The sequence below is a fragment of the Gadus macrocephalus genome, chromosome 7 (assembly GCF_031168955.1).
Source record: "Gadus macrocephalus chromosome 7, ASM3116895v1".
NCBI classification, from domain to species: Eukaryota; Metazoa; Chordata; class Actinopteri; order Gadiformes; family Gadidae; genus Gadus; species Gadus macrocephalus.
The window spans coordinates 11,233,594-11,251,459 of NC_082388.1; the positions used below are offsets into that span (position 1 = coordinate 11,233,594).

Below are 17,866 nucleotides of genomic sequence, written 5' to 3' on the forward strand. Positions count from 1 at the left end.
CTGCCATCACAATCAATCCCAGCTCCATTATATTAGCCCCATATACCAAGCAAAAATAAATAGGCCCATATATCAATATGTCAAGCCTATACATATAAAGACTATGCATCCATATTTGAAGCCTATATATAAAGCCTTTACATCCATATATCAAGCCTATATAAAGCCTATATATCTCAAGCCTATTTATAAGCCTATATATAATAATATATCAATCCTAAGTATAAAACGTGTACATCCATCTGTTTTTATTTCAGCCTTTATTTCAGTATCTAGCCTATGTATCAACCCTAAATAATGTAAGTTTATATAATGAAGTCCATATTTGTACATCAAACCAACATTGACACACTCCTATATATACCAAGCTATATCAAGCTTACGTATCAAACCAACATTGACACACTCCTATATATACCAAGCTATATCAAGCTTACGTATCAAACCAACTTTGACACAGTCCTAGTCTTATGCCATCTTTGAAATGGAAATATGTAATACACGCGTGGGATTTGCAGATGATTTCTAGAAATACAAAAATATGTCAAAGGTAATCATTGCCAAACCCGTTCAAAATCATAATCCCTAGGTGGAAAGAGGCACCCTATCAGAACTCCTGTCTAGACCTGACACTTCTAAGCATACTGTCTCTGGTTATCCATGTATCACGGTCAGACCCCTCACAGACTCACCCCCACACCTCGCCCACATACTAAACCACACTCATCTACACAACCTTACCCCCTTCTCCACATACTAAACCACACTCATCTACACAACCTTACCCCCTTCTCCACATACTAAACCACACTCATCTACACAACCTTACCCCCCTACACACCTGAGCCCGTTCGAACCCACACACTCACTCACCTACGCACCACACACCTGCTCAGCCTCACCCCCATACAAACTCACACACACATCCACACACTCTCCCTTACAAAATCACCAACGCATTCTCACCCACACACACTCGTCCACACTCCCCCTCCTTCCCATACACACCCTCCTCCCCCACACCCTCACTCAGCCATCCTCCCCCACACTCTCACCCATGCCATCCTCCCCCACACTCTCACCCATGCCATCCTCCCCCACACTCTCACCCATGCCATCCTCCCCCACACTTCAAGTTTGAGCCACAAAGGTTGTGTGTGGCGGAGCAGAAACGTTGACTTTTCATAATAAAGAAATCAACCAATGTTTGACTGAATGAATGAATCGAATAAAGTTTGTATCCTCCTTGCGGTGCCGCCCAGATACCATGCTGTGGATTACTACAATCGCCTGCCAGAGCTCAAACAGGCCATGGACCAGATCTCGGCAGGGTTCTTCAGTCCCAAGCAGCCTGACCTCTTCAAGGAGATAGTGGACATGCTCATGCACCATGACAGGTAACGCACCTGGCTGGCCTGCCTGTCCGTCTGTCTATTCATCTCTATGTCTGCCTGTCCCATATCTCGCTGTCTATCTCTCTCTGCTTGTCAGTCAAACTTTAAAAAAAAAAGAAGGCGAAATTGGAAATGATTGATGACCATGTAAATGGTTTGCTGAAGATATTTATTAGAATGATGTTAATCTATTATAATGGATTTTTTTTCTCGATCGTTTCTTACAGGTTTAAAGTGTTTGCTGACTATGAAGATTACATCAAATGCCAAGAACAAGTCAATGAGTTGTACAAGGTGGGCGTCATGAATTATCTCCATTGAAGTAACAGTATGATAATGGTCCTGTCTCTCCCAAATAGTGGAGCATGGCAGTACCACTGCCATGGCTAGGTTGGAGGTTCTATGACCTATGGGCCAGCCCAGGCTTCCATGCACGGCACTCACACTGTTGTTTTAAGACACTGGATGAAAGCGTCGACCAAACGGCGTATATATCACAAATGTTTTTATTGAGATGTTCCCCGTTTTCTTCCCACCAGAACCCCAAAGAATGGACCAAGAAGGTGATCTACAACATCGCCGGCTCTGGAAAGTTCTCCAGCGATCGCACCATCGCCCAGTACGCCCGCGAGATCTGGGGCGTGGAGCCCACCCTTGAGAAGATCCCAGCCCCCGACGATATCTAGAGGGCCTTCCACCGAGATCCCACCACTGACACGGATCGTCACTCCTAACCCACACCTGCGGTCATGAGCCTACCTGTATCCCCCATCGGTGATGTCATCTCGGCCTACACGATAAATAAATTATCTTTGGGAAAAATGAATTGGGTTGCAGAGTAGTCTTTCGCGCTAACAGGCAGTGTTGATCGCAAGTTTTCCACAACAAATGAATGGCCTCCCTACGTGTGTGAATCATTATAAACTTTTTCTTGTTACATTCTGTGGTGTTTTTTTTACAGTCAAACTGTTTTTTTTAATGCTAACAACAAGCAAGCTAACGTAGCAAGCAAGTGCTCTAGAGAGTCGTTTGATTGACCATATATGGGCAGCGGTTACTTTACTACGTCTGCTGGGCTTGCTGATTTGAAAACACTGCTAACGATGGTCCTCTTCCCCTTTAAGTGCGCTCCGGGTTTTATTTACTCCACAGCGTCTGTTGTTCACGGCCAGAGAGACCCCCATCTGCCTTACACCTGCAACAGCAAAGCCATAAAGACCACCGCAGGGTTTGTCCAACCATGATGGTGCACTATTTGTATCTGGAAGATTCTTTGGGGGCTTTATGAGTTAATGTTTTGCTGTGACACGTCTGAGAGGATTTGTGGTCTGAGCAGTAGTCTTTATTTTTTTAAGTAAAGAATACTTTATTTAGAATAACACACATTCTGAATAAATGTCTTGTCTAAAACGGATGGAAGATTTCAGTTACTTTCTACCTGATCCTACTCGCTACATTGGGCATTTTAGTAGACAAATCATAGGCTATTCATCAGCATGAGTCAGCATAAACTTCCCTTTCAAACACTACAGTTAAAGTAGGCCACTTACTCTATTAAGCCAACTTTATAAAACTATTACCAATGTAGGATACTTCAGAGAATTATTAAAACATATTTATTTTTAGGTAATGCCACATTAATTATGAAATCTGATGCCCAAAATATTGTCTGCGTAAAATAAACATTGTAGGTGTAGGTATAGATTTTTTTCTTGGGAGTAAAAATGTAATTAAATAAAATACATTATTAGGAATTATCAAATTTATAAAACAGTGAACAATAAAGCAGCTCTTGCAGAAGTGTGTCAAACATAACCTAGAACTCAAAACACACACACACTCACACATCCCTATCATACACTCACTCATACACATACACACACACACACGTACACACACACACACACACACACACACACACACACACACACACACACACACACACACACACACACACACACACACACACACACACACACAGTTCACATTGGGGCAGTGTGACCTAAAGCTAATTGCGCCCCAAGCAGGGGCGTGGCCAGGAAATTATTACTGTGGTGGCCATTGCCCATTGCACAATAAACGGTCAAACTCTTCACATGAAAAATTAACATTTAAATCCAAAAACAACATATGTGTAATCCAGGACATATAAAGACTGGGACCAGAAGATAATTACTTTCTCGAAACCCATACATATTTTTCGGTCTCATAGGTCCCATGGGCTCTACCAGAAGGGGCGTGCACATATATGCCCCGGATTACACATATGTTGTTTGTGGATTTAAATTATAATTTTTCATCTCAAGAGTTTGACCGTTTAATCGTTTAGATGTCTGGCAGCCCGGGAGTACAATCCCTTTCTTCTCTGGACTGCCGCCGAAGCTTCGGCGGCAGTCCGGCAGCTCCGGCGGTGCCGCCGGCAGAGAAAGGGATTGTACTCCTGGAGCTCAGCTGCTGCCGAGTTCCCCCGCCGGAGCTGCTTGTCCGCTGGTCCACAGAATCTTAGCTATGCTCTGATTGGAGGGGAGAGAGGAAGTGGGAGGTAATATTAAACGGTGCCCCCTTCCTACATAGGGGGGGGGGGCGCCGAAACAGACTCGCTCGTTTGGTAACTGTAGGCGGGGTACTTTCAGACATGCATATCTCACTCAAAAAATGATGTAGGCCTACAGACTTTTTTCAAAGTTTGTATTCGTGTGGGAGCACCAGAGACCCAAAACTACACCCCAAATCCCAGGAAAAGGGTTGTTTTCATAATATGTCCCATTTAAATGAAAGGTTGGGTATGGGATTTGCGAAACACCAGCAGATTTTGAAAAGACACAACTCAAATGGTCCTACCCCGTCTCCTTCAACGCTGACTCTGACTCCACCCAATCCAAGTACATGGACCCGTAATCATGCACGAGCGCGAACACAGATGCGCTAGAGCGAGCCAGGCTAGCTAGGTTGGAGTTTAGGGTTGTCTTCTAGTGCTAGGACCAAATGTGGATTAGCTAGTTAGTTAGCTCCAGTAGCTACCGCAGGATAACAACAAACAGAAGCTTGCTCTGGGTCACGAGCTTTGAGTATGTGCACGAAGGGGTCACACGTGGGGAGAGGGGGAGGGGGAGTGCAGTACGACCGTTTGATTGACGTACTTAGTGTCCAATGCCACTCGGTGGTTCTGGAAGTCATTGGCTGTTGAGTTTTTCGAGCCACGGCCCGTTCCACAGATGATTGACTTGTTTAATTTTCATGTCAGTACTTCTAACTCAGTGGCTGTAAGTGGGTTATGATAAGGATTTCAAGTAATTTTGCAAAAATGGCCAAAAAAGAATATTCCATACCCAACCTTTAATTGGAAGATGCAATCCTAATTTAGAAAGCAAACTATTGTCACAACAATTTAAAAGCACTTGGTTATGTTAGTGAACTAATACTTTTAACCAAGCACAATGCATAACAATCTTTCATTTGCTTTTTAGTAGAAAATTCATAAAGGCATCAGCATCAGTCATTGCAATGTTATCGTTTAACCACAAAAGTTAAAATAGGCCATTTGAGATAGAGTATAAAGTTAAATTACCCCACAATGGAAACAAGGTAACGTATTAACACTTTTAAATGCTTACAAACTTTTCCGCACTCAGATACAGAGATAGAGAAATAAAAATCACACACACACACACACACACACACACACACACACACACACACACACGCACACAAAGTAGTTTCAACACTGCATCAGTAAGAATGCAAACAAGAAATCACAGCAAGTTAGGGTCCACCTGTTCACATTTTGCATATCGACGGACAATTGTTTGACACAAGCGTTTTACTCAGACTTTTATGAGTCAGCAATACTTTTTTACTACTACTGTCTATCACGTAGGCTTAATGTTAATGTTTAAAAAAAAAGTTAATGAGCATTGTTTCCAGAACTTACTAAACATTGGCCCATTGTTTGCTTTCCTTAGGGGTACGTGGAATTGTATTCTCGTTCAATAATAAAAATCTGGTTTTAGCCAATCGGGAGAAGAACAGTTTGTCTGTCAAACACATTCATGGCCGCACGCGCTGCCGATGCCCCGAGCACACCGCTGAAGGACTTAACCCCGCGGGACGTCTGACGTTTCCGGCGAGCTCGCGCACTTTAGCACAGAATTCAACTCCACAGGTTTGGAGACTCAGAGGAAAGCAAGTCCTTGAGGTCTGAACCATTTTGAAGCGGATTAGTCATACTCAACAACAACTTTTTGTTAAAGGTTTCACTTATTTGTTTTAATTGTTACATATAGCTAAATTATTACCTCCTGTGAATTAGTATTTCAATGTGATGAAGTTCTAGGATTTTTATGAACTACGACCCATCATCCAGGTAAGAACGACTATATATTCAATTGCATCATTATATGCTTAAAAAATATAAGTTAAAAGTTTTATTTTTTATTTTTAATGATAGTAATATCCAACAATTTTTTCAGGTGTTCAAGCATCTTCGCTTTCATTAATAAAACAAAGAAAGAACAATTAAAAACAAAATTAAAAAAGAAATAAAAAAGCAGCAAAAGAGGCCTTTAACCAAAGGCACAATCTCAGTCTGCAAGTCTTCCGACCCCTCTGATCTGTTCGTGGTTCTATCAAAGCCTTTCGATTTCACCGATGGGTTTCGCCGACCTCTTGGAGCAGGTGGGCAGCACGGGGCGCTTCCAGGTCGTGCACACCCTCCTGCTGTGCCTCCCCGTGCTCATGATGGCGAGTCACAACCTGCTACAAAACTTCGTGGCCGGGGTGCCCCCCCACTTCTGCAGCACGCACACGAACCTCTCCGCTTCCACGCGGATGAGCGCGGCAGAGAAGCTGCACATAACAGTGCCAATTGATGCAAACGGATCTCCGGAGAAATGCCGGCGTTACGAGTTGCCACAGTGGCATCTGCTGGCCAACAACGGAAGCACAGATCCCGAGGTGTGGGAAGACTCGGAACAGGCGGCCCTTCGGGGCTGCGACGACGGGTGGACTTACGACGAGAGGGAGAGAAGCTCCAGCATTATTTCAGAGGTATCTGTCCAACTTACTATCCGTCCGTCCGTCCACCTACGACCTACCCCTCTCTCTCCATATCTATCTAACTGTCTCTAATATGCAATAATATGCTTTTGCACAATCAAAATACATAACTTGAAAACACGCGCGTATGATTGTGGGTTTCTTTGTGTATTTCTATGTTTCCAGTGGCATCTGGTGTGCAGCCTGCGCTCCCTTAAGTCAATGGGACAGACTGTGTACATGGGGGGCGTGCTCGTGGGAGCGGGGGTCTTCGGAGCACTGGCCGACCAGTAAGTTAATCACTTGGTCCATAAATAATCCTTCTGGAACAGGCACAGCGATCGTCAAAAACTCCACAAACTCAGTGGGGTATCACTGCAACAACATTGTTATGTCTGCAGTTCCAGCACACACATTTGATCAGACTAAATGCATGACAACAAAACACCAAAAAGTCAAAAAAATACATTTGTTTGCTCCCCATTCATAAGTTTTAGAGTTTTATCACACTATGATTTGTGATAGATGATCACAAATCAACAAACAATCTCTCTCTGTCCCTGCTCCTCCCTGCTCCTCCCTGCTGTCCCTGCTCCTCCCTGCTCCTCCCTGCTCCTCCCTGCTCCTCCCTGCTGTCCCTGCTCCTCCCTGCTCCTCCCTGCTCCTCCCTGCTCCTCCCTGCTGTCCCTGCTCCTCCCTGCTCCTCCCTGCTGTCCCTGCTCCTCCCTGCTCCTCCCTGCTCCTCCCTGCTCCTCCCTGCTCCTCCCTGCTCCTCCCTGCTGTCCCTGCTCCTCCCTGCTCCTCCCTTCTCCTCCCTGCTGTGATGGTCCTGGAGCTTTGGGCGGCGGGTCCTACTGACCATGTGCTACCTGCTGATGGCCGTGAGCGGGACGTGTGCCGCCTTCTCCCCCTCCTTCTCCCTCTTCTGCCTCTTCCGCTTCATGTGTGGCATGGCTCTGTCGGGAGTCGGGCTCAACAGCTTCTCACTCAGTAAGTGAATTTCACCCAGAGAAGACACAGCACTGCAAAAAGACCTCAGACATGGAGGATCACACCAGAAAGACACCTGCAGAAACACACTAGCGAAAGACATGACACTATTAATATGAATAAATACACAAGAGAAGCACAAGAACACTCAAAAACTTACATTACCAAAAAATGTGTGCAAGGCACCAATGCACTTTGTAGGGCATGAGGAATTGAGAGTAAGGAATACAGGACATCAGTGCTAATTAAACTCTTAGCATCGTAACAAGAGGCCTTCACCGTCTTGTAATTAATAAGTTATATGAATAAAAAAAAATTGTGAATCCTCACATTCAAAAGTGTAATCAGCCTCATTTAGTAGAAAGACTGAGGTTGCCCTAGACTGAGGATTCAGTGGGCAAGTTCATGCCGAGAGGGGTTGACCACATTTTAATGAATGTTATATAAACTAGAAAATTCATTTTGTGCAGAAAATCCGGTGAGTGCTGTAGCGCAAAGTGAGGTTGAAAATATGTTTTAGTAAAGCCACATAAAGAAAAAATGAAAAAGAAATTTGGAATGGCTTAAATCAAGATTTGAACAGAGTTCAAAATTCCAAATGGAGTAAACAATGTAAACATGGACAGAATAAAAAAATAAATAAATGGTTGGAAACAAATTAAGTGAAGAGTTAGTGATAAAGTTTGAATTCATTAGATAAAGATAAAATCGAATAGCTGAACGGTTCTGATGAAGTTTGAAGTGTGCGTGTGCGTGTATGGAGGTAAACTGGATATGTAGCAAGCACCTTCTCTCTAGCCATAGAAACGGGAGGCCCAACACAAAAATGCCCGATATATAACAATCATCATATTTCCAATCGATTAATAATTTAAGCGGCAGTGTAAGAATAAAAAACGTAACCGTTTAAGCTTGACCTTGTGTTTAGGGTGTCTAGGGTTGAATATTGACGTTGTTTAGGCTCCGCAACTTCCAAAATGGTTAGCTGTTGTGACGGCGTCATCAAGAGCGTCCGCAAGCTCCAGCCTCAACGTAAAGGTACGGCCACACTGAACGCGTTACGCGCGTTAGAGGCGTTGAAAATCAGCATATTTGCATAGGGAACCATTGGTTTAGGCGCGTAGATGCGTTACACGCGCTAAAGCAGTGCGTTAGGCGCGTTATGCTACGGCCACACTGCACGCGTTACTCAGGTTAAAAAACGCGTCTAACCACCTAACTTGACGCTTGATCTTTGTGTGTCACAAAAATGTTTCAACGCGCCTAAGGCGCCTGTGGCTGCGCTGGATTTAGGAGTCTGAGGTAGGAAACCAAAACGCTGCCGTGTTTGGGTGCATGATAGAGCTTAGATCGGGTTAGATTAAATAATCTTGGATATAAATAACAATAATCGGGTTAAATAACTTCACATGGTGTGTTTGGTGTGTTTCCAGCATTCGTAGTGTTGTTCAGCAGAGAAATAGTCTGCCAAAGACGTTGAGGTTGCTTAGCAACCAAAGACGCTGTCCATGCAAGTGAATGGAGCGTTCCCTCTTCGTCATAACTATCAAACCAAACATCCTTCACATTCACAGAGTGAACATTATGAAAGTAAAATGCTATTTCTCGCTAAAAATGTTTACATAAACGCTTTTAATGGCGTAACTATATAACTATTTCCACCCAGAATAAAGAAAGATGTCCGCCATATGCTTCTGTGCAAGCGTCACTCTCTCTGCCAGTGACGTCGGGTCAAGCTCCACGCTGGTTGGCTATCGCGGCTAAGCGTCACGCGTAGGCGCGTCAAAAGTTGAATTTTTTGAACTTTGCGCGTTGGTGCGTTCGGCGCGTTGGTGCGTTCGGCGCGTTGGTGCGTCATTACGTGCGTATGCCTTGTTTATCGCCACTAACGCGCCGCCTTAACGCGCGTAACGCGTCTACGCGCCTACACCAATGGTTCCCCATGCAAAAATGCTGATTTTCAACACCAACTCGCGTGCAGTGTGGCCGTACCTTTAGACGCGTTTTACGCACCAAAATAACGCCCCCAACGCACCAACGCGCGGAGTTCAAATATTGATCTTTTGACGTGCCAACGCGTGACGCTTAGCCGCAATAGCCAATCAGCGTTGAGCTTGACCCGATCTCGATGTCACTGGCAGAGAGACGGAGGACGCACAGAAGCAGAAAGAACATGGATGACCAAGTCATCATTCAGTGTGTACTGAAACGATGAGGAGGCGGTGAAACTCACCCAGCTGTGAGCGTCTACGGAGGTTGTCATGCACTAGAGTTTAGATTCTCTGCCCGAGCCGCCCCGTTGAATATTTTTTAGGGCTGTCAGTTAAACGCGTTATTAACGGCGTTAACGCAAACCAATTTTATTTTGGCTCAAAACAAAGAAGCAGTAGCCTGACTGTTATGTTGAAGGGAGTATATTTCTATGTTCCTCGTTTAATTGCACTATAGGCTTTTTTTTGTATCTTCCTGTTTTGATCAGTATATGCCAATGTTGTTATCAATAAAAAAAACATTTGCACAAGGCAAGCCGATGCACTTCTCCATGTTGATAAGAGCATTAAAATGAGAACAATTAATGGGACAAAGAAATCAAGGGATTTAGCATAGAAAAAAGTAATAAATAATAATTAAGTAATTAATCGTGAGTTAACTATGACATTAATGCGATTAATCGCGATTAAATATTTGAATTGCTTGACAGCCCTAATATATTTTAACCAGGTGATTGCTGCATGCAGCACTCACCTGATTAAAAAATATTAAATTTTTAAGAGGGAAGCCGCCCTCTAGGATACTCTCTGCAAGTTCTCAAGGCCTATATCTGCCGTTTCATTCCATTCCATCTAGTAGTGGACAATATTAGGCTAGCAGTTGATATCAACACACTGGATACCTTACATTTAGATTTAGGGGATCTGCTGGTAGGGGGACAGCCAGCTCGTCAGGAGTCAGGGTGAGGCGTCTTGCTCAGGGTCACCTCGACACTCCTGGCTCCTCGATCCCTGGCTCGAGGAGCCAGGGATCGAACTAGGAACCTTCCTGTTACCAGTCAACCCGCTCCACCCCCTGAGCTACTGCCGCCCCTCACTACCTTCTGTCTCTCTAGTCGTGGAATGGATTCCGACTCGCGTGCGGACGGTGGTTGGCACGGGGACAGGCTACTTCTACACCATGGGCCAGCTGATCCTGGCGTTGGTGGCCTACTTCATCAGGGACTGGCGCTGGCTGACCTTTGCTGTGTCCTTGCCGTTCTATGTGGCCTTCCTGTACTCCTGGTGAGAGCTCATGGGTGATGGGCGTCCACAGAGGGCAAATGAATAACAAGAACGCAAGCTAATTATAGCCACACAGCAGACACGTCATGCACTCACTCCTTTCATTAAGGAGCAGATGGGGGTCGGGTCCCTTGCTCAAGGTAGGCTGCAGACATTGGGGAACAAACCCAGTGCCTTTCAGCTGGGAGGCGATCCTACTAAACCAGTGGTTCTCAATTATTTTCGGTCAGTCCCCCCCTAGGAGCCAGAATTTTTTTCGCTCCCCCCCTGAATTCAAATATTATTGAAAACCTGCTAATATTTATTTATTTATCTGTACAAAACCACTGAAGTCCCTCTGTCATTACTTTCTAAGATCAAAATGAAGGTAAAACTTCTGACCCTTGGTATTATGTTAATTGTTTAAAGTCAAATAAAATAAGTAACTAAACTAAACTAACAAAAAAAAAAGACACTAGGTCTCCCCTTACGCTCGCGCCCCCCCCCCCCCCCCCCCCCCCCCCCCCTGACACCTCACCGCGCCCCACCATTTGAGAAGCACTGTAGTAAACTATCTGGGTTTTAAACTGCATGAACACCATACTTCAGCAACTTCAACAACAAACCAATCATAATCTTGTTTGCCTCCTACAGGTGGCTCCTTGAATCTTCACGATGGCTGGCGCTGAAACATAAGCCGGAGCAGGCCGTCAAAAACCTAAGAGCAGTGGCGCGCTACAATGGTCGCCGAGCCGATGGAAAGAAGATTGACGTGGAGGTAAAAGAGAGGCGGAGATTGTGATAGTCAGATCCAGCGGCTATAGGCTCAGGCCATGTCCACATTGAGCCAGGAAAATGTATTTAGTGTCAAAGTTTATAGGAAAGCAAATTACCTCAGCGCGCGCAAAACAGCCTCTCGCACGCGCAAATTACCTCAGCGCACGCAAAACCTCTCGCGAAAGATGTTTTTACGCTCTCGCTCGAATTTGAGGTAATTTGCGTGCGCGAGAGGCTGTTTTGCGCACGCAGAGATCATTTGCGCGCTCGCAGTTAATATCTACGCGTGTGGAATAATATAATACGCCCGAATGCATCTTTTATCACATTAGTGAATTATGGCACTAATGTGTCGCCATAGGTAATGGGGTTGTGGGGTCACATGAGGGGATTAGCTAAGCTCAGGAGGAAGTGCGTGTTGCCTTGTTAAGGCTGCTAGTTCGATCCAGGGCTCCTTCTGGGTGTGTCGAGGTGTCCCTGGGCAAGAGACCTAACCCTTACTGCTCCCAACAAGCTGGCTGTCGCCTTACATGGTTGACTCAACGGTCGGTATCTGAATGAATGTAATGTGTGTATGATTTGTTGTAAGTCGCTTTGGATAAAAGCGCCTGCTAAATACCCTTCATTTAATTGTAAACATGAGTTCATGGCGTCATTGGGTGATAGTATTATGAAGTCATGGGGTTATGGGGAGTCATGGGTTAATAGGGTCATGAAGTCACATGGTCAATAGGAATTAAGAGGTAGTGGTGTAACATGAGGGCAAGGGGGTTGCATTGGGGGGTAGTCATGGTTGGTCCGTGTGGGTCCTCAGGTGGTGCAGTCGTCCATGAAGAAGGAGATGTCCGGGTGCAAGAGCTCCTACACCAGCCTGGACCTGTTCCGCACCCCCGCCATGAGGAAGATGACAGTGTGCCTGAGCGCCGTCTGGTAGGCCCGCCTTAGTCCTTTTGTCTACCCCCCGGCAGAACCAATCGGATACAAGCTGCGGTATTTCTCCACCAATGGTGTGAGAGTGTACCTGTAGATCACGGTCAACAAATCCAAAGGGATTCAAATTGTGTTTGATGGTTTTTTGACACGACTTTCTATGTAAATAGAAAATATAGTATCAGTCAAAGTCAAGTACCATCAAGTTGTATCGCTGCATCACAGAGGTTTTAGTCTCAAAGGGCTTCATAGACTATTTGTAAAAGACATCCCTAACTCCCCCAAAGTACTCTCAGAGCAAGGGAAAAATACCCCAAAACCCAGAGCGCATAGACATTGACACGTTTACGTTGCTAGCGTTTCTAGGCCACTCGTTTGGCAGTAAAGACACCCTAATAATTAGACTGCATACTATATTACCACCATGATAGAGTGCAGGGCTGGCTATGAATGTTGTCATGAAGGTCGATAATATGTATGTCCTTGAAGAGTTAAACAATGTGATGGTGTTATGGAACAGAACGTGGGGACCCAAGTGCTTAGGTAAATTGAGTTAGGTAAATTGAGTTGGCTTAAGTTAAGTAAGGTAAGTTGAGTTAGGTAAATTGAGTTGGCTTAAGTTAAGTAAGGTAAGTTGAGTTAGGTAAATTGAGTTGGCTTAAGTAAAGTAAGGTAAGCTGAGTTCGGTAAAGTTAAATTAGGCAAGTTGAGTTAGATAAAGTTAAATTAGGTAAGTTGAGGAAGGTAAAGTTAAGTACGTGAAGTTGAGTTGGGTAAGTTAGGCAAGTTGAGCTCGGTTAGTTAAGTTAGTCCAAGGTGGTCCATGCACCACCTTGGACAAATCTTCATGTCATCACCAAAACCACATCTTGATCTGTATCTTTCACAAAACCTGTGCTTGCGGGACAGGTTCTCCACTAGCTTTGCCTACTACGGCCTCTCCATGGACCTCCAGAAGTTTGGCGTGGACATCTACCTGATTCAGGTGATATTCGGTGCTGTGGACTTCCCCGCCAAGGTGATCATCAACATCACCATGAGCTACTGCGGTCGCCGGCTCTCACAGTGTGGGGGCATTGTCCTGGCTGGCATCACCATTCTGTCCAACCTGTTTGTGCCTTACGGTATGTAACCATAGCAACCTATAGGCCCAACCTATTGGTGCCATATGATAAGTTACCATAGCAACTTATGCCTCTCTTACACCGACAGTACCAGCTCAACTCACCAGGACTAAGCGTGGCACGACTTGGTTTGGTCCCAGGCACGTCGTGTTTCCAACTAGAATAAAGTACCTCTTCAACGTGGGCGGGTCGTCATAGCACGCATGGGCGAAACTGCAGTGACGTATAATCTATGCGACAAATAGACAGGGCTACACCCAGGAGCGTCTCTATCTCTGTCACGGTCCCAGGTGTGTTCTTGCGCGCTGATCCTGCCGTGTTCAATAATAAATCACTATTGTTACTCAATAACTATTGTTAGTGTTACAACTGAACACTGATGCTAGTATTTAAAGGTGTCGGGTGTCCAGTGCCTTCACTCTCTGGCCAATCAGTGGCCAGCAGCCTGTTTACGTCACACAAAAGTATGAGATCAGCTCGCTTGGAACCTCGACGGGGGTGAGCCTAAAAAAGTACCAGATACCAGGTACCTCATTTTGGTGATCAAAATGCATAAAAAGGCGGGCTAAGTCAAGGCGAGTTGAGCTAGTACTGTCGGTGGAAAAGGGCCATTAGAGACCCAACCTGTTGGTGCCTTACGGTACCGTAAATATTAACCTATGTACCAAACCTGTTGATGCCATTGGTCTATTAACGTAGAGACTTATAGACCCAACTTCTTGATGCCTTACTAGCAACCTATAGACCAAACATGTTGGTACCATATGGTAACTTACCGTATTAACCTAAACACCCAACCTGTTGGTGCCTTACTGTACCTTAAAGTGTAATTTCGGCTATAAATGAACCCAGGGTCTTTGTTTTGGCATGTATACCCATCAAATAAGTCCTCTAGATACTTTTTTTTTCACAATGTTTGGCTTCCATGTTATTGTTTAGGGGCACCGTGAACGCTTCCAAAAACGCCATTTTTTAACCACAAATATTACTCAAAATAGAACCAAACCGCTGCAGTAGAACGATTAGGATCCCTTCCCTACACATAAAACAAAGCATTAACAACTTAGTTAGAGTTTATTTAAAAAGTCTGTTTTTCAAGTCTGTGACTTACCGGTAGGTCCATGTTTCCAGGAAGTCCACACAAGTTGATTACCTGCTACAATAAATAATATATAGGGACTCAATTTTTTTTAAAACAGTCAAGTATCAAGTATAGTCAAGTATATACTGCGTTTGCGGTGCCCCTGACCAATAACATGGAAGCCCAACATTGCGCCGGACAAACTCTATGCTCAATTTTCAATGAAAAAAGGTTTCTGGAGGGCTTATTTGATGGGTACAGGCAAAGACAAAGACCCTGGTTCCAATTTTTGCAAGAATTACTTTAAAATGCATTTTCTAGTTTTGGTTGTTATAAAAAGTGATGTGACAAAAGTGCAATATTAATTGCTGTTATTAATATTGTTATTAGATAAACAGATGCTGCGAACATGTCTAGCCGTGATTGGAAAGGGCTGTCTGGCCGCGTCCTTCAACTGCTGCTTCCTGTGGTCAGGGGAGCTGTACCCCACTATCCTACGGTAACAATTCTGGTTGCTATGAGCGCTGGTTTGACGTTAAGACGTTAATGGTTGTATATTTATTGACATTCATGGTTTGGTTTAATTTCTCTCTCTCTCCCTCTCCCTCCCCCTCCCCCTCCCCCTCTCTCTCTCTCTCTCTCTCTCTCTCTCTCTCTCTTCAGACAGTCAGGTCTGGGCTGGGTCAGCATGATGGCACGGCTGGGAGCCATGGCGGCTCCGTTGGTGCTCCTGCTGGGGGAGTATGTCACCTGGCTCCCAGGCTTCGTCTTCGGCCTAGTTCCTTTCCTGAGTGGCGTTGCAGCCTTGTTACTGCCCGAGACCCTGAACACCCCACTGCCAGACACCATACAGGATGTAGAGGATAGGTAAGGACTGCCTCCTGTTATCTGTGTGATCTCTGACTTTTCTATTGAAAAGCCTGTAAAAGGTTATTTCGCTTTAACTTCAAGACTTTCCAAAGTAAACGTCAAGCTCTTCTTTGGGGGTAAAAAGACTACAACATAGTTTTCTGTTCTAATATGCACGTAACCCTTAATAATTAAATGTTTTTTGAATACAGGGGGACTGGAAGAGTCTCCAAGACTGAGAAAAAAGAAGCAATATTCTTACAAGACAACGCAGACCATCTGCTGAAGCAAACATCTTGATCGTCATGGTATACGTTGCCCTCTGCTTTGTAGCCGTAGTCACTGGCGCCATCTCTGGGTGGGGGGGGGGGGGGGGGGGGGGCACAAGGTTTCTTGCACCCCCAAAGATAAGGCTGGAGGTGCAAAAAACCCTTCAATATTGAAATGAAGTGAACCGGCATGTTTTCTTTTTCTGTCCCTTTAAATAAAGGAAACGCGATAGAACGTTGTGCTGTGCGATAGAACGCTGTGCTGCACGATAGAACGCTGTGCTGCACGATAGAACGCTGTGCTGCACGATAGAACGCTGTTCTGCGCGATAGAACGCTGTGCTGCACTGCGATAGAACGCTGTGCTGCACTGCGATAGAACGCTGTGCTGCACTGCGATAGCACCCCATCACCTCCCTCCCCATCGCTCTCCCAAACCAATCATTTTAAGCAACGCTGACAACAATCTAGACATACCAATGGTTGACAGGTCGACCCCACAAATTATTTTATTTTTTGGCCACCCACTTACGTGTGCCGAGACTATCGCTGCGTCAAGCTCTATGAAAACGACGCTCAGTAAGTCTGAAAGCAGCGACGCATGAGCAGCCTAGTAGGCTAATGTTTAATGCCCCATAAATGTTTTTCATTTCTAAATTAGTGACTGAAATGTAATCAAGCTAGGCCTACTCCAATTTATTCCGGCATGTTTATGGAGAATAAGTGCACGCGCCACTACTCGTAACACACTTATAATGCATTTGTCAATTGATGGAACGGTTAAATCATAAATCATCACAACCAAAATTTGGAATAAATCAAATAAATTACAGTTAAATAATACGTAAATAATTCATGAACTACTGTTCTGAACCTCACATTTCCAAAAGCAGGATTTTGGACAAGTGATATAGCCTACTCTTCGACGAACACATTTGAACTACATATTTATGTTGACCTGAAGTTGGCGCCACTGGCCATAGCTAATGCTAGCAAGCAAACATCAGCATAACAGCCTTGAACAGATTGTGACTTGACGTTAGCAATGCTATCTTTGTGTATTTTGGGGTTAATTTTAAGAAAACATAGTGATTCTAACCTTAATTAGGCTACATCAAGGTAATAGGACGGCCCTTTCAGAATATGTACGAGGAAAGTTAATTGATGTCATTAAACGTGAACAAATTTAACCAACTAAACAATTTCTTCAACTACAGGTTTAAGCGACGTTAATTTAATGGGTACCAAGCGTACCAAATATGATGTATGGGTGGAGCAAGCCATAGTAATGATCTTTGATGGGACGCAATCATTAGAAAGCTCTGTTGATCGGACACGCCCAGCCCAACATCGGAGAGTAGACACAAGAGAGAGAGTACCTGAGACCGTAATCTGGGTACCATATGCGTGCCTCAAAATGCAGTTGGGTGAGATCGTCGCTATAGGAACTGATGTTTTTTTTTTAAGTTAATTTAACTGTTATCAAAATTCTACGTCATATTGATAACCCCATTGATTTTCTTATAAGGCTCTGGGAGAATATCAAATGTGCCTTACCTTCCAAGGAGACATTTACCAGTACCAGTGTACCAGTACCAGTGCAAGCCTATGGTCATAAGCCAGATTCAAACGCTTTTCTATTCTGCCATCTGCTGTAGTATATATAGTACTGCATCACACAAGACCTTGTTTGCTTCCTTTAAAAGGTGCAAAGAAGCTGCGGCTTTTTAAAAAAAATAAAAATAACGGTTTTATTTTAAATATTTAATAATTACATGTATCTCGTAGAAGAAAGAAGATTGAAACAAACACAAGAATAATACCATCGTAAATAATTTTAATAGTATTATTGTGTAGCTCTTTCACATATCAACTATCATATTTCTTAAATGCACACAGCTGTTTTGGTATTTACACATACAATTATATATAAATAAATATAAATAAAGATTATTTTCCATATGAACGGATGGTTTCATTTTATTTCACATTCTATGAGAATCTCGCATTTGTTCATGCGTTCCCAGCGGTCAGGGTTAGGGCGAGGGGGAGGGAGTGGGGACTGGGAGATGGGAACATAAAATGAGGCTACTGGGGTTGGAGTCCCAGTGTTGGGGTGCAAAGTGAAGCAAATGTCCCATCTAAATCTAGAGGAACATGTTTT

The 17,866-nt window shown here is 44.2% G+C and overlaps 1 protein-coding gene across 1 annotated transcript; it reads left to right on the forward strand.

The window, feature by feature from the left end:
- Positions 1 to 5,433: 5,433 nt before the first annotated feature.
- Positions 5,434 to 15,798, forward strand: LOC132461530 (solute carrier family 22 member 6-like). Its single transcript, XM_060056677.1, has 11 exons — positions 5,434 to 5,757; positions 5,864 to 6,440; positions 6,615 to 6,718; positions 7,264 to 7,418; positions 10,525 to 10,693; positions 11,327 to 11,450; positions 12,264 to 12,379; positions 13,289 to 13,503; positions 14,975 to 15,083; positions 15,248 to 15,451; positions 15,646 to 15,798. The coding sequence occupies exons 2-11, from the start codon at positions 6,042 to 6,044 to the stop codon at positions 15,731 to 15,733; spliced, it is 1,683 nt and encodes a 560-aa protein (XP_059912660.1). The 5' UTR covers positions 5,434 to 5,757; positions 5,864 to 6,041; the 3' UTR covers positions 15,734 to 15,798.
- Positions 15,799 to 17,866: the final 2,068 nt, after the last annotated feature.

What these genes read in the sequence shown, in the direction of transcription:
- LOC132461530 (XM_060056677.1), top strand. Translation starts at nt 6,042, where the DNA reads ATGGGTTTCGCCGACCTCTTGGAGCAGGTGGGCAGCACGGGGCGCTTC. An exon ending in GCTCCAGCATTATTTCAGAG is followed by an intron (nt 6,441 to 6,614) that starts GTATCTGTCCAA and finishes CTATGTTTCCAG; the next exon opens with TGGCATCTGGTGTGCAGCCT. An exon ending in ATACAGGATGTAGAGGATAG is followed by an intron (nt 15,452 to 15,645) that starts GTAAGGACTGCC and finishes TTTTGAATACAG; the next exon opens with GGGGACTGGAAGAGTCTCCA.